General features: G+C 38.2%; 1 protein-coding gene across 2 annotated transcripts in view; it reads right to left on the bottom strand.

The window, feature by feature from the left end:
- PLXDC2 (plexin domain containing 2) overlaps positions 1-13411 on the bottom strand; it is a 421899-nt gene that overhangs the window by 127856 nt on the left and 280632 nt on the right. For both annotated transcript variants that reach the window (XM_043883300.1, XM_043883301.1), the window contains exon 5: positions 1231-1353. In XM_043883300.1, coding sequence (XP_043739235.1) covers positions 1231-1353 — 123 coding nt within the window. The remainder of the gene's footprint in view (positions 1-1230; positions 1354-13411) is intronic.

Below are 13411 nucleotides of genomic sequence, written 5' to 3'. Positions count from 1 at the left end.
CTTCTTCCTTGACTATTTTGTGTGTTCCCCTAAAGAAGTAGTAGGGATAGACTGTTGTCAGTATATACGATAAAATTTAACAGCTCTATTTCATATTTCAAAGTCAGGAAAACTTTTTCCTTAAGTGAATTTTGTTGTTTACTTGCTGAGTTGTGTCTGACTCTTTTGCAACCCCACGGACTGTAGCTGCCAGGCTCCTCTGCCCATGGGATTTCTGTACTGGACTGGGTTGCCATTTCCTTCTCTAGAGGATCTTCCCCACCCAGGGATCAAACTCACGTCAACTTGGCAGGTGGATTCTTTACCACTGAGCCATCTGCGAAGGCCAAGCGAATTTTAATTACTCACTATCCTATATTTTCTGGAGAAGGAAATGGCAACCCACTTCAGTACTCTTGCCTGGAAAATCCCATGGACAGAGAAGCCTGGTAGGCTACAGTCAAATGGGGTCGCAAAGAGTCGGACACGACTGAGTGACTTCACTACTACACTATCCTATATTTTCAAAATATACAAATAGTTTATAAGTTTTAGAAATTTAATATCAATATATTATGCCACTTAGCTCTACCTAAAAATCAGGACTAAAAAATTTTCCTTATTTACTTCTTTATAATAGGAAGGACTTATTCCAAATAGCATCAAATAAATATGTTTGCTTTGTTCAAAATAATGTTTGCAGCAAATCATTTATTATATTCCCTGCTGCTGCTGCTGCTGCTAAGTCGCCTCAAGTCGTGTCCGACTCTGCGCGACCCCATAGATGGCAGCCCACCGGCTCCCCCAGCCCTGGGATTCTCCAGGCAAGAACACTGGAGTGGGTTGCCATTTCCTTCTCCAATGCATGAAAGTGAGAAGTGAAAGTGAAGTCACTCAGTCGTGTCCGACTCTTCACAACCCCATGGACTGCAGCCTACCAGGCTCCCCCATCCATGGGATTTTCCAGGCAAGAGTACTTATATTCCCTAATACATGTTAATAAATGTTTGTTAAATGAGCAAATGAAAGAATGAATACATGAGTGACATTTAACCATGTACTTTATCCACTTATTATAGTATTAATAGGTGCAGTATAACATTTGTTACCTCAGTAACATTTGTTACCTCATTTACATCAAACAGTTAACAAATCCAGTCTAAACCCAAGATTACAAAAATATTCATATGAATCTGATGATCAGTGTTTATAAGTATACATTCAGCAAAATATAGGCTAGCCAACACATACCGTTATCAAAATATCTGACAGTTGAATTTCTGGATACGCTGGGGTCAAAATTTGCCATTAAAGGTGCTATGTACTGTGTGGCAGTTAGCATTCGGTGCACAACTTCTCCAGTGTATATGAAACCTGTAATTAGGAAAACAGGAACTTGTTAGGAAAAAAATAATATTTTAATTAAAATACCTCAACTTCAATTACATTTTGAAAAAAAAAATCACAGTAGTTAAAAAAAGAAACATAATTAACATTCTAATATCTGATCAACATAGTTGAGTCTGGATTAAGTGACAAATTCTCAGACAATATGGTAGCAGAACAGTAATCAGAAACCTACTACATGTACAATTTTAACTGTGGGAAAGTGACTACGATCCAGAGAGATTACTAGGCTGAAAAGGCTAGTATAGTAAGTCATCCAAACATTAAATCTGCCTCTAGTAATCCCTTGTTATTTTTACACTAGTCAAACAGGTAAGTTCCATTTACAAATGAATGTATTCTCATGATGTTCCGTTATGCATTCTTAATCTCATTCTTAGGACATTCTTAGGACATTTTAGGACATTTTAGGATCCATACCTACATATATTTAATACTAAAATGCAGAAAGTATTTTGAACCATCTATTCAAAGTTGAAAGGAAGCTAAGCACTCATGAATAAACTTCACATTTCTCAGATTGCTCAAGTAGCACTGTATCAAGGAGTTAGTCTATATGTTTGCAGATAAGATGGCAAACCATTGATAATGCACAAATACCTCTCTATATAGAGAGTTATCGATGCCAGCCTATTCCAGCTACTGGATAACGAGAGGGAATTTACTATGGAGAACTTTATCTTGAATTAAATTTCAATAGCTCCTGTGTTACAACTCTACCCACTTTCAATTATTCACACTGGGTTTATTTACTTTGTGGATTATCCATGACAAATTGTTAATCCTATACTGGCTTCTTGCCTCCAAGGTATTTAGCTGCCTAAAATGAGAGTCAGATCAGGGAATACTAATTCCTAATATTAAACTAGGAAGTGCACAATTAAGAACATATAAAAACATACATATACACACATTATTACAAAATAAAATTCAAAGCAAGTTATTTGTGACAATGCAATTGTAATGTTTAGGTAATCATAAGTTAACTACATATCTAGGGTTACTATAGATCATTTTTCCATTAATATTTTCATAAGAATTAATTTTAGAAAAAGCAGAATTTAAAAAAAACCCACAAAATTATGTTGAATTTAAACCCCTAAAAGTGTAAAACTTTTATCTCACTTCATGGTCTGAATAAAGCTTTCATTAGCATATCATGGCCCTCATTGTTTCAAATTCTCTATTGCAATTTCTAGTAAGTTATTGGAGAATTAAATCTCTAGTTTGTTATTGTTGCTTAGTTGCTAAGTCATGTCCAACTCTTGTGAGATGCCATGGCCTGTAGCCCACTGGGCTCCTCTGTTCATGGAATTTTCCAGGCAAGAATACCAGAGTGGGTAGCCATTTCCTTCTCCAGAGGATCTACCTGACCCAGAGATCAAACTCCAGTCTCCTGCATTGGCAGGCAGATTCTTTACCACTGAGCCACCAGGGAAGCCCTAAATCTGTAGTTATTCACTTTGAAATCAATTTCTGTCTTTCCAGCAGGGTCTTCTTTCCTTTGACTTCCTTTTTATTTTTCACCAAATGCATAATTTAATCACAGCTATTCAGCTTTTAAAAAGATACTTAAACTGGTAAAATCTTTAGCATGTTATAGTCATCAATTACTCTGTTTCACATTCAACAACAAAAAATATCTTTCAAAATAAATTCCCAGTGTCTTGAGCAGAACTTTGTAATTTGCTATTTCACATAGCTCAAGTGTACTAGAAGATGACAATAGGGTGAAACAGTCATTGCTTTTATTTGATTTCCCTGTAGATTCTCAGAGTCATGCTCTGTGTTCAAAGTCCAACATCACATCCTTAAAATTATAAAGATGAAGAGTGACTATTTTTCAGGGTCTGTGATTTTTTTCTCTTATCCTCACCAGTGTGCCTTTTATAATTTCACTATTAAAAGGGATGCAACAATTCTATAAATATAATCTTATAAGGAAAAGATTGATTTACACTCTGAAAGTGTTCTTTCAGGGTCAATATCCCCGGATAGTTATTCCTCTACTTTAAATTTTCCATGTACTAATAAGAGAAACCGATTGATTTAAAGAATAAGGAGAGTAGCAGTTCAAAGCAGTAAGATAATTTTAAATCAATACAATATTTATTCACTGAAACAACTGCAGTAAGAAATTGCAGCAGCAATTTCTGAACACAGAATTGAAAAATGCAGTCATAAAAGATTTCAGATACATAATTCTCACTATTAGCTTTTAAAATAAATAAGATTACACTTATTTTTATAGATTTCCCAAAACGTTATTCTCCAGTTTTCAGATCATGAGAATCACTATCTCTTGCTTCCTCTCATCAGGAAAAAGTTTTCCAGCACTAGAATTTCTCAGATTTCAAAGGTGAAGTCTCAAACTGTTCCCAAAGAACTAAGTGAAAAGATGAACGAATTTGCTAATGTGTAAAAGCTATATTTACAATAACATTAAACTATAGGAGTATTACAATTGCTACAACTTCTACTAACAAGAAGAGAAGTGAAGTTGCTCAGTCATGTGCGATTCTTTGCGATTACAAGGACTGTAACCTAGCAGGCTCCTCCGTCCATGGCATCTTCTAGGCAAGAGTACTGGAGTGGGTTGTCATTTCCTTCTCCAGGGGATCTTCCTGACCCAGGGATCAAACCCAGGTCTCCTGCATTGCAGGCAGACACTTTACCCTCTGAGCCACCAGGGTAGACCCACTAAGAAGAAGCTGCTACTATAATTACTAGCACATCTGCCACTATGATTAATCTGCTGCCACTATTACCATTAATACCACTACCACCAAGATTAATGTGAAAAACAATTCAAGGATAACTCTACACAATTAGTTTAATTTTGCTAATTCAGAGAATATTTGTTTTCTTTAGTCATATGAAACCTAATTCCTCCATTATCTTAGGTTAGTTCTTAATGACTATAAAGTAAAATGCTTGATTGTAGCCATGGGCCCTACTGAGTTCTCCTTACATTCCTAAGTTTTAAAAATATCATTTCAGCAATGATTAATAACTGAGTGGAGAGAAACCTTCCAGGCCTGCTGAGAGCAGGGAGGGAAGTGTAATCAGGTGTTGAATAAGAACCAGCTATGCAAAGTAAAGCATCCTTTATTTGAATAAATGCTTTCCAAATCTTCAAAAGCACTCATAGTTACCTATAACCCATTTAGACATTTGTCTCTTTTCTTTAGTTGTCTAGAGCATGTCCAGTTGTACAGAAAAAAATATTTCATTTTTCTGGTCCTTCACGTTTTAAGGTAATTTAGGTAACATATATTTACTGTTTTTAATTTTTTTTATTTTCAAGCTCAGTTGTACCCAAAACTAAGCACAAAATGTCTCTTTTACTCATTACATGCTTCTAGTTTAAATAGAATTTATCTACCTGGTCATAAGATTTGTAGAAAAGTGGTTATTACTGAGGTTAATGTGTAACTTAGTGATACTTCCACTTAAAAAGTCCAAATAAGAGAAGCAAATGTGTTTTGATTTTTGAATTTCAACAGTTACACACTTCTCTTGCCTTCATTACTAAACCTAAAGTCAAGTTCTGAGCTCAGCTATAATTGACAGATTTTCTCTTGCAACTGAAAGATCTACTTGGCTGTTTCTGTACATGGTCTCTAGTCACTTGAATAATCTATAGTTTTAAATTTGTAAACCTCCTCAAGCCTTTGAGAATTCTATCACTGTAAGTCCTGATATGAATAACTCCTACACAGTAATTATATATTTACTAACCATGATTATATATATATTAACCACAAATATTATTGTGATAATTGTGAGATTAACCAATACCTATATGGTGTAAATTCACTTTAATCGTGTTCTACTCTTTGTGACCCCACAGAATGTAGCCTGTCAGTCTCCTCTGTCCATCGGATTTTACGGGCCAGAATACTGGAGTAGGTTGCCATTTCCTTCTCCAGGGGATCTTTCTGACCCAGGGATTGAACCCACATCTCTTACATCTCTGGAATTGACAGGAGGGTTCTTTAGCAACCCTAGCACTGCCCAGGTACCCCTTTCCAATAAAGTCTTGTGCTTTGTCAGTATATGTGTCTTCCTGGACAATTCATTTTAGAATATTAAACAAAAGCCTGCTCTCAGGTCTTGGAAGGGGTCTCCCCTCAGGTAACAGTTTTACTCAGAGCGTGGCACACACAGAAAGGGCCTGGAAGCTGCACACACACACCCTTCCCCTCCCCTTGCCTTATGCATCTCTTCCATTCAGGTGCTCCTGAGTTGTATCCTTTATAATAAACCAGTGTGAGTGTGAGTGAAAGTTGCTTAGTTGTGTCTGACTCTTTGCAACCCCATGGGCTATAGCCTGCCAGGCTCCTCTGTTCATGGAATTCTCCAGACAAGAATACTGGAATGGGTAGCTGTTCCCTTCTCCTAGGGATCTTCCCAATCCAGGGATCGAAACCAGGTCTCCCGTATTGCAGCAAATTTCTCACCATCTGAGCCACCACGGAAGCCCAAGAATACTGCAGTGGGTAGCCTATTCCTTCTCCAGGGGATCTTCCCAACCCAGGAACCAATCCAGGGTTTTCTGCATTTCAGGCGGATTCTTTACCAGCTGAGCTACCAGGGAATCTCCAATACCTATACGCACGTGTGCTAAGTCTCTTCAGTTATGTCCAACTTTTTGCAACCCTATGGATTTGGCAACCCTAAGGACTGTAGCCTGCCAGGCTCTTCAGTCCATGGAGATTCTCCAGGCAAGAATACTGGAGTGGGTTGCCATGCCCTCTTCCAGCAGATCTTCCTGACCCAGGGATTGAACCTGTGTATCCTACGGCTCCTGCAGTGAAGGCGGATTCTTTACCACTGAGCTACCAGGGAAGACACCAATACCTATATGGGCCTTACCAATTACATTGTTTTCATATGTTCCTTCAATGTATCCTTATAATAACTTTGAAAGGAATTACATTATTGATTTTGTTGTTGTTTAATCACTAAATCGTGTCTGACTCTTTGCAACCCCATAGGCTGTAGATCACCAGTCTCCTCTGTCCATGGGATTCTCTAGGCAGGAGTGGGTTGCATTTCCTTCTCCAGGGGATCTCCCCCACCTGGGGACTGAACCTGCATTGCAGGTGGGTTTTCTACCTCTGAGACACCAGGGAAGTCCACATTATTAATATTAGCATTATTATTAACAGGCTTCCCAGGTGGCACTAGTGGTAATGAAACCACCTGCCAATACAGGAGATGCAAGTTTCCTTTTATTAAATGAAGCATGTAATGAAGCTGGGTAATTTGCTTAATGCCACATGACTAGAATTGGTCTCCAAATTTTATGACCTCTTCACCACATACTTTAGAATTCATTATGTGTCCGGAACTAGACACTCCTCTCCTCACTGGATTTCATTCTTAAACAAAGAGTTTGAGGGAGAAAAGACCTGCTGTCTCTGTGGAAGTTCCAACACCTCCACTTAGAGCAGAGGGGCAGTCCTCCTAAGTCCTGCTACTTTCACTGTACTGCTTCGGCCTCTATTCTCTTAACTGCAAATTGTATAAATAGATTTAAATTAGATTCCTCTAGTGAAAGTGAAAGTCGATCAGTCGTATCCAACTCTTTGCGACCCCATGGACTATACAGTCCATGTGGATTATAGGATGGATGGGAGGGATGCCCGCTATTACAGTCCCCCAAATGACTCTCAGATTGGTAGGTGAATGACATATGAGTAGAGGATTTATTTAATGGTGAAATCAAATTATTTCTAATAATTTTTACTTAAGTTCTTTGACTTTAGTGACTTAAGTTCCTTGACCTTTCTGTGCCTCAGTTCTCTAATCCATTAAATGGAGGAATAATCATATCAATATCATTGGATTGATATGATGGTTGAATGAGTTAGTAGATATAAAAAAACACCCAAAGACAGTGTTTAAAACAAAAACGGGCAAGAAAAAACCAATCAATTAAATTCTCTCTAGAGGGGATGGGAGGGAGACCCAAGAGGGGATATATGTATACTTATAGCTGATTCACAATGCTATATGGCAGAAACCAACAAAACATTGTAAAGCAATTATCCTCCAATTAAAAAATAAATTTAAAGAAAAGAAAAGAAATCCTCTCTAATCTTCACCCCTTGAAGACTTTTCTGCCTAACGCCTAATAGTTGATATACCTACAGTAGGACACTTACGTAACTTCAAAACTGTGCTTCAGACTCAAATGGTATGATACATGTTTCCTTGCATTATTCCAGTTTGGGTTACAGTGTACCACTGGACCTAACTCCAAGACAACAGGTAATTAAAAAGCTTTAATGTTCAAAGTTCTGCATTTGTGTAGATCTACATTTCCCTACATTCTAATGGAATAAGCACCTTGTAAAGATATCAACTTCCTATTGGCTGCCAATTGTTGTTTCACTTAATAGGAAGTGTCACAGTAATGAAGGAAGCCTGAAGAGGCAATCATCACCTGTGAAACATACTATAAAGCTTTAATGTGTAAAAGGCTACCTAAAATATTTCACTTCATCATTCAATTGACATTTCTGACCCCAGAGGAAAAGCTGAAGCTGATGTGTATGCCTGTAGGGCATTGAACATTTACAGTTAAATGCTGCCTTTAGAGTACAAATGACAATGGGGTACGCCACTGTGGCCACCTTTGTGAGATGTGTACTATGAACCCTACACATTCATCAAATAGATCTGAAATTTATGACCTTTTATCCATGAAGACTTATAGAGTAGATTCCTCATACTGATCTTTCCTTAACCTTATACATGACCTGTCTCATTTCTGTTCATGAAGAACTGAGTTGTTGAATAGGGTGCTGTTTGTGGTTGAAGTTTTATCAGTTATGCCAAAGAATGCTCAAACTACTGCACAATTGCACTCACCTCACATGCTAGTAAAGCAATGCTCAAAATTCTTCAAGCCAGGCTTCAACAGTACGTGAACCGTGAACTTCCAGAAGTTCAAGTTGGATTTAGAAAAGGCAGAGGAACCAGAGATCAAATTGCCAACATCCGCTGGATCATTGAAAAAGCATTATTCCAGTTTGGGTTACAGTGTACCAGAAAAACATCTATTTCTGCTTTATTGACTATGCCAAAACGTTTGACTATGCGAATTGCCACAAACTGGAAAATTCCCAAAGAGATGGGAATACCAGATCCTTCACCTGCCTCTTGAGAAATCTGTATGCAGGTCAGGAAGAAACAGTTAGAACTGGACATGGAACAACAGACTGGTTCCAAATAGGAAAAGGAGCATGTCAAGGCTGTATATTGTCACGCTGCTTATTTAACTTACATGCAGAGTACATCATGAGAAACACTGGGCTGGAGGAAGCACAAGCTGGAATCAAGATTGCTGGGAGAAATATCAATAACTTCAGATATGCAGATGACACCACCCTTATGGCAGAAAGTGAAGAAGAACTAAAGAGCCTCTTGATGAAAGTGAAAGAGGAGAGTGAAAAAGTTGGCTTAAAGCTCAACATTTAGAAAGCTAAGATCATGGCATCCAGTCCCATCAGTTCATGGCAAATAGATGGGGAAACAGTGGAAACAGTGGCTGACTTTATTTTTCTGGGCTCCAAAATCACTGAAGATGGTGACTGCAGCCATGATATTAAAAGATGCTTACTCCTTGGAAGGAAAGTTATGACCAACCTAGACAGCATATTAAAAAGCAGAGACATTACTTTGCCAACAAAGGTCCGTCTAGTCAAGGCTATGGTTTCTTCCAGTAGTCATGTATGGATGTGAAAGTTGAAGAATTGATGCTTTTGAACTGTGGTGTTGGAGGAGACTCTGGGGAGTCCCTTGGACTGCAAGGAGATCCAACTAGTCCATCCTAAAGGAGATCAGTCCTGGGTGTTCATTGGCAGGACTGCTGCTGAAACTGAAACTCCAATACTTTGGCCACCTGATGTGAAGAGCTGACTTATTTGAAAAGATCCTGATGCTGGGAAAGATTGAAGGCAGGAGGAGAAGGGGACGACAGAGGATGAGATGGTTGGATGGCATCATTGACTCAATGGACATGAGTTTGGGTAAACTCCGGGAGTTGGTGATGGACAGGGAAGCCTGGCATGCTGCAGTCCATGGGGTCGCAGAGTTGGACATGACTGAACAACTGAACTGAACTGGTGTTTGTGGTGGACAACTTGCTTGAAGCAAACAAATGAAGTTTGTGTATAATTCAACTTGCATTTTGCACAAATGCCATTTTATGAATCATAATACATTATCCCATGCTGCATAAGCCAACCTCTTTTAGACAAATATTTGCTTGTAGTTCAGTCAGTGTTTTAAACAAAATCACATGTAGCAGCAACTGCTAATATGAAAATTAAGAGTTGTGGTAAGTTATCTGGTAAATGTCTGCCAGATGCAACTGTACAATGATAGGTTTCATGTGACTGGCTTCCTCGGGACAAAATTGTTGCTAGTAGACCACGCAGTTCACTTTGAGGATATTGGTGTGTTCATGCAACTTCATTAAAGGAAAAAAGAAAGAACCATTTCTGAAACTCATGTGAACTAACTAACCACAGGCACCTAGGAAGGAAACTATACTCTTCTCAATCATCAAATTCATTTCCTCTACAATTCCAACCACCTGTTAAGGTAAAATACACCAATCATATTTTATATAATGAAAACTTATCTTATATATGTTAAAATACATCACCTCTCATAGACTCCTTTATTCTATTGGCTTAAAGCCATATTGGGGATTACAAATTACAAGTTATCCTCTGGGGAAGAAAAACAACCAGTGACAACTTGGTTATTGGCTGCAAATTATAAACATGAAATTACCAATATAAGCATTTATGTTGACGATATAAAGTGCCTCTCTCCAACCCCAGAAGGAAAGAACAAGATCTAGAATTGTGTAGGTGAGTAAAGGAAGAGAAACAAAAATTCATAACTTCTTTTGTTTTTTCATGTTTTCCAAGCTGTATGATCCCAACTCATGTCAATACTTACTCTCCTTGAGTTGCAATTTCTTCTGTAAATCAGGCTAAAATTAACCCCCTCTTAAACAACATTGCTGTGTGCATTAGCTGGTGAAAAGGGACTCTACAAATGTGGGTGCGATTTTACCACACAGAATATATACATCGAGCATTTCATTGCTCTGACATACTTTTAAAATCAGAGCCCTGGGGAGGCCCGTCTGCCACTGCATCATTGATTCCTCTCCTCTTGAGCTCCTGATCACTGTGGTCCTGGTCAGGCTCGACCTTCTGTGATATTTCCACCCTCTTGATACACTTGCCCTGTTTACAATCTCAGACTTGTGATCTTAATTCTGTTTTCTCAGATGTTTCGGTAGTTTGTCCCTTAAAGTGACGAGTGCTCAATAAGAGGGACAAAATAGCTATAACAAAATTGCACTGACCCAATTGTCTATTCATACTACATATTTTGCACTTTGTACTTTCAATATGCCCTCCAATTTGAACACTCTAAATGGTAAATGCTGAAAGAAAAACTCTATTTGGGAAAAGAAAGAAATTTATAACATATTTGGCTTTGTTTTTATACACATATGTGTGGGTTTTGTGTGCATACACACCCCTGCCGCTGTTGCTGCTAAGTCACTTCAGTCGTGTCCGACTCTGTATGACCCCAGAGATGGCAGCCCACCAGGCTCCCCCGTCCCTGGGATTCTCCAGGCAAGAACACTGGAGTGGGTTGCCATTTCCTTCTCCAATGCATGAAAGCGAAAACTGAAAGTGAAGTCACTTAGTCGTGTCCGATTCACGACCCCATGGACTGTAGCCTACCAGGGTCCTCCATCCATGGGATTCGCCAGGCAAGAGTACTGGAGTGGGGTGCCATTTCCTTCTCCAATACACACCCCTGTATACACATATGTATATGCATACATAGGTATATATACATACCTGTATAGAGAGCATGTACATGCACATCTTAGAGTACACAGATTTTGTAAATCAATTCAAAACACATATTGAGTATCTCAAAATCTGAAGCACAATAAAATCCAATCAGCTTACTTCTTCTAAAAGCATTTTAAACATGATTTTACCCATTTTGCTGATTCCCTTTGCACAGCCCCTCAATATCTTGATTAATACCAACTAGATTGGGCTTTTAAAAAGAGCATTTATTTTCACAGATATAATGTATTCTTACATAAAATTTATCAACTCTATTTTGGGAAATACTGTAGTTACTGAGAGCAGTGAGAGATTAAAAGAAGCCCTAAGACTTCTTCGCATCTATAATAATTCTAATAATTCTCTCCCCACTCTTTCCTTCACACTACATGAAAAAATAAACAACCAAAAAAATTAAGTTTGTTTATTCAAGGTCATCCCTTCCTAGTGTTGCCTCAGGGGAGAGTTTATGAGGATGTATATTCTTCCACCAGAGAGTTACTACAAAGAGCTACTCATATTCATTCAGGATATGGTCATAGAGGCAGAAGAAAAGAGAATTTGGTTAGAATTACTATATAGCTCAGAAACTAGATCCTAATTCAAATGTTAGAGATTCTACTTCTTATAATCATTATGAAAAAATTGGATTGAATATATTTATTTTGATCAAAATGCCAATAAAGCACTTTTCCTTGACCTTGGGAGTCATTACAAAGATTGCTTAGATTCTAAAATGCTTAAGTACATGTTCCAGCATTCATACACATTCAACTAGGGATATTTTGTGATGTTCAATGAATTTGTTTGCTTTTACATGTGACCATGTATTTTATTTCTTCTTACTTTATACATACTTTAGACAGAAAGACAATCTAAACCATGAATCCTTAGATATCTGAAAATGTTACTTTCCTTCCTACTCTATTAGGGATCTTATTTTTCCATTTCCTTCTCAACATTTTTACTTCAATTATACCTTAACATCTCGTTATCCAACCGAAGGAAAGCAGTAGCAAATGTTATTCACAAAAATGGCTCATTTACTTCTCATTTTACTGAACCTTTGACCAGAATAATACTGGAATCAGGTGGAAATGGATACAGGTATGTGGCGAACAAAAGGCAGTCAATAGAACCACAACTCTGGGACCACCCAGAGTGAATGAATAAGGCTACACCTGCTCTTAGGTTAACTGGTACGGAAAGTAGAAAAAGACCTTCCATGTGCCGTGGCAACACTTTATTGCCTCCCAGGGAAAATGAAAGAGATTTGTATACATTTATTTTCAACACCTTTACATTTACATCTGCCATAAAGGCTGGGGGAGCAAAGCTATCATCTTCTTGGGTTGAAAGAGGCACCTCTCAACGGGGACCTCAGGAAGGCATGGCCACTTTTCTGTAATTGATAATCTGGTTCTCTAACAGGTAGCTTTTGAGGCAGAGCAGCAAAAACTCATATCTTAAAATGTGCTTTTGTGTAACTGATTCAGACTGATCAGAACTGAAGGGATGGAGTTTCTTTTATTTCACTGTGATGTTTGCTAAGGCAGAGCATGAAAAGGTTCCCCATGCTGGGAAGAATTCTTTCCTGGACATCCGTCCACAGGTCCTGATCAATGTGTGAATGGAGCTGTCAAGGTGGCAGCTGGTGAATCTGGCCTCGATGACATGACCCAGTCATAAGAGGGCTCCTTGTCTATGTGCCCAAAGCTCAACAAAGCCAGGGAAAGCCTATATTTAATCAGACCCCAGTGCTAAAGTAATACCCTTTAAATTTATTAAAATAAAGATGAATGAGGTTTTAACCTTTCCACAAATCTGAGGTACAGGAGGCCTGGGGAAAAATAGGAAAGATTTTATTAGAGTTCACTGTTCAGGCTTCAACATTGCCATTGTCAGAAACCCTACCTAGGTATAAAATGACTATCAGCTGTCTCCTTCCTATTTAAATCTCTCAGGAAGAATCTGGTGAATTACTATGTACTACAGTGTGAATGGAATATGATCTTTACCATGGTATCCCCTCTCAGGAGTATTTAAATGTTATTTTGTTATTTGAGGAAGAGGACTCTCCTTAAGCTAAAAAAAAAAAAAAAAAAGTTCTCTCCTGTTGT

This window comes from Cervus elaphus, chromosome 23, assembly GCF_910594005.1.
Source record: "Cervus elaphus chromosome 23, mCerEla1.1, whole genome shotgun sequence".
NCBI lineage: Eukaryota > Metazoa > Chordata > Mammalia > Artiodactyla > Cervidae > Cervus > Cervus elaphus.
This window is presented reverse-complemented; position numbering and strand designations above follow the sequence as displayed.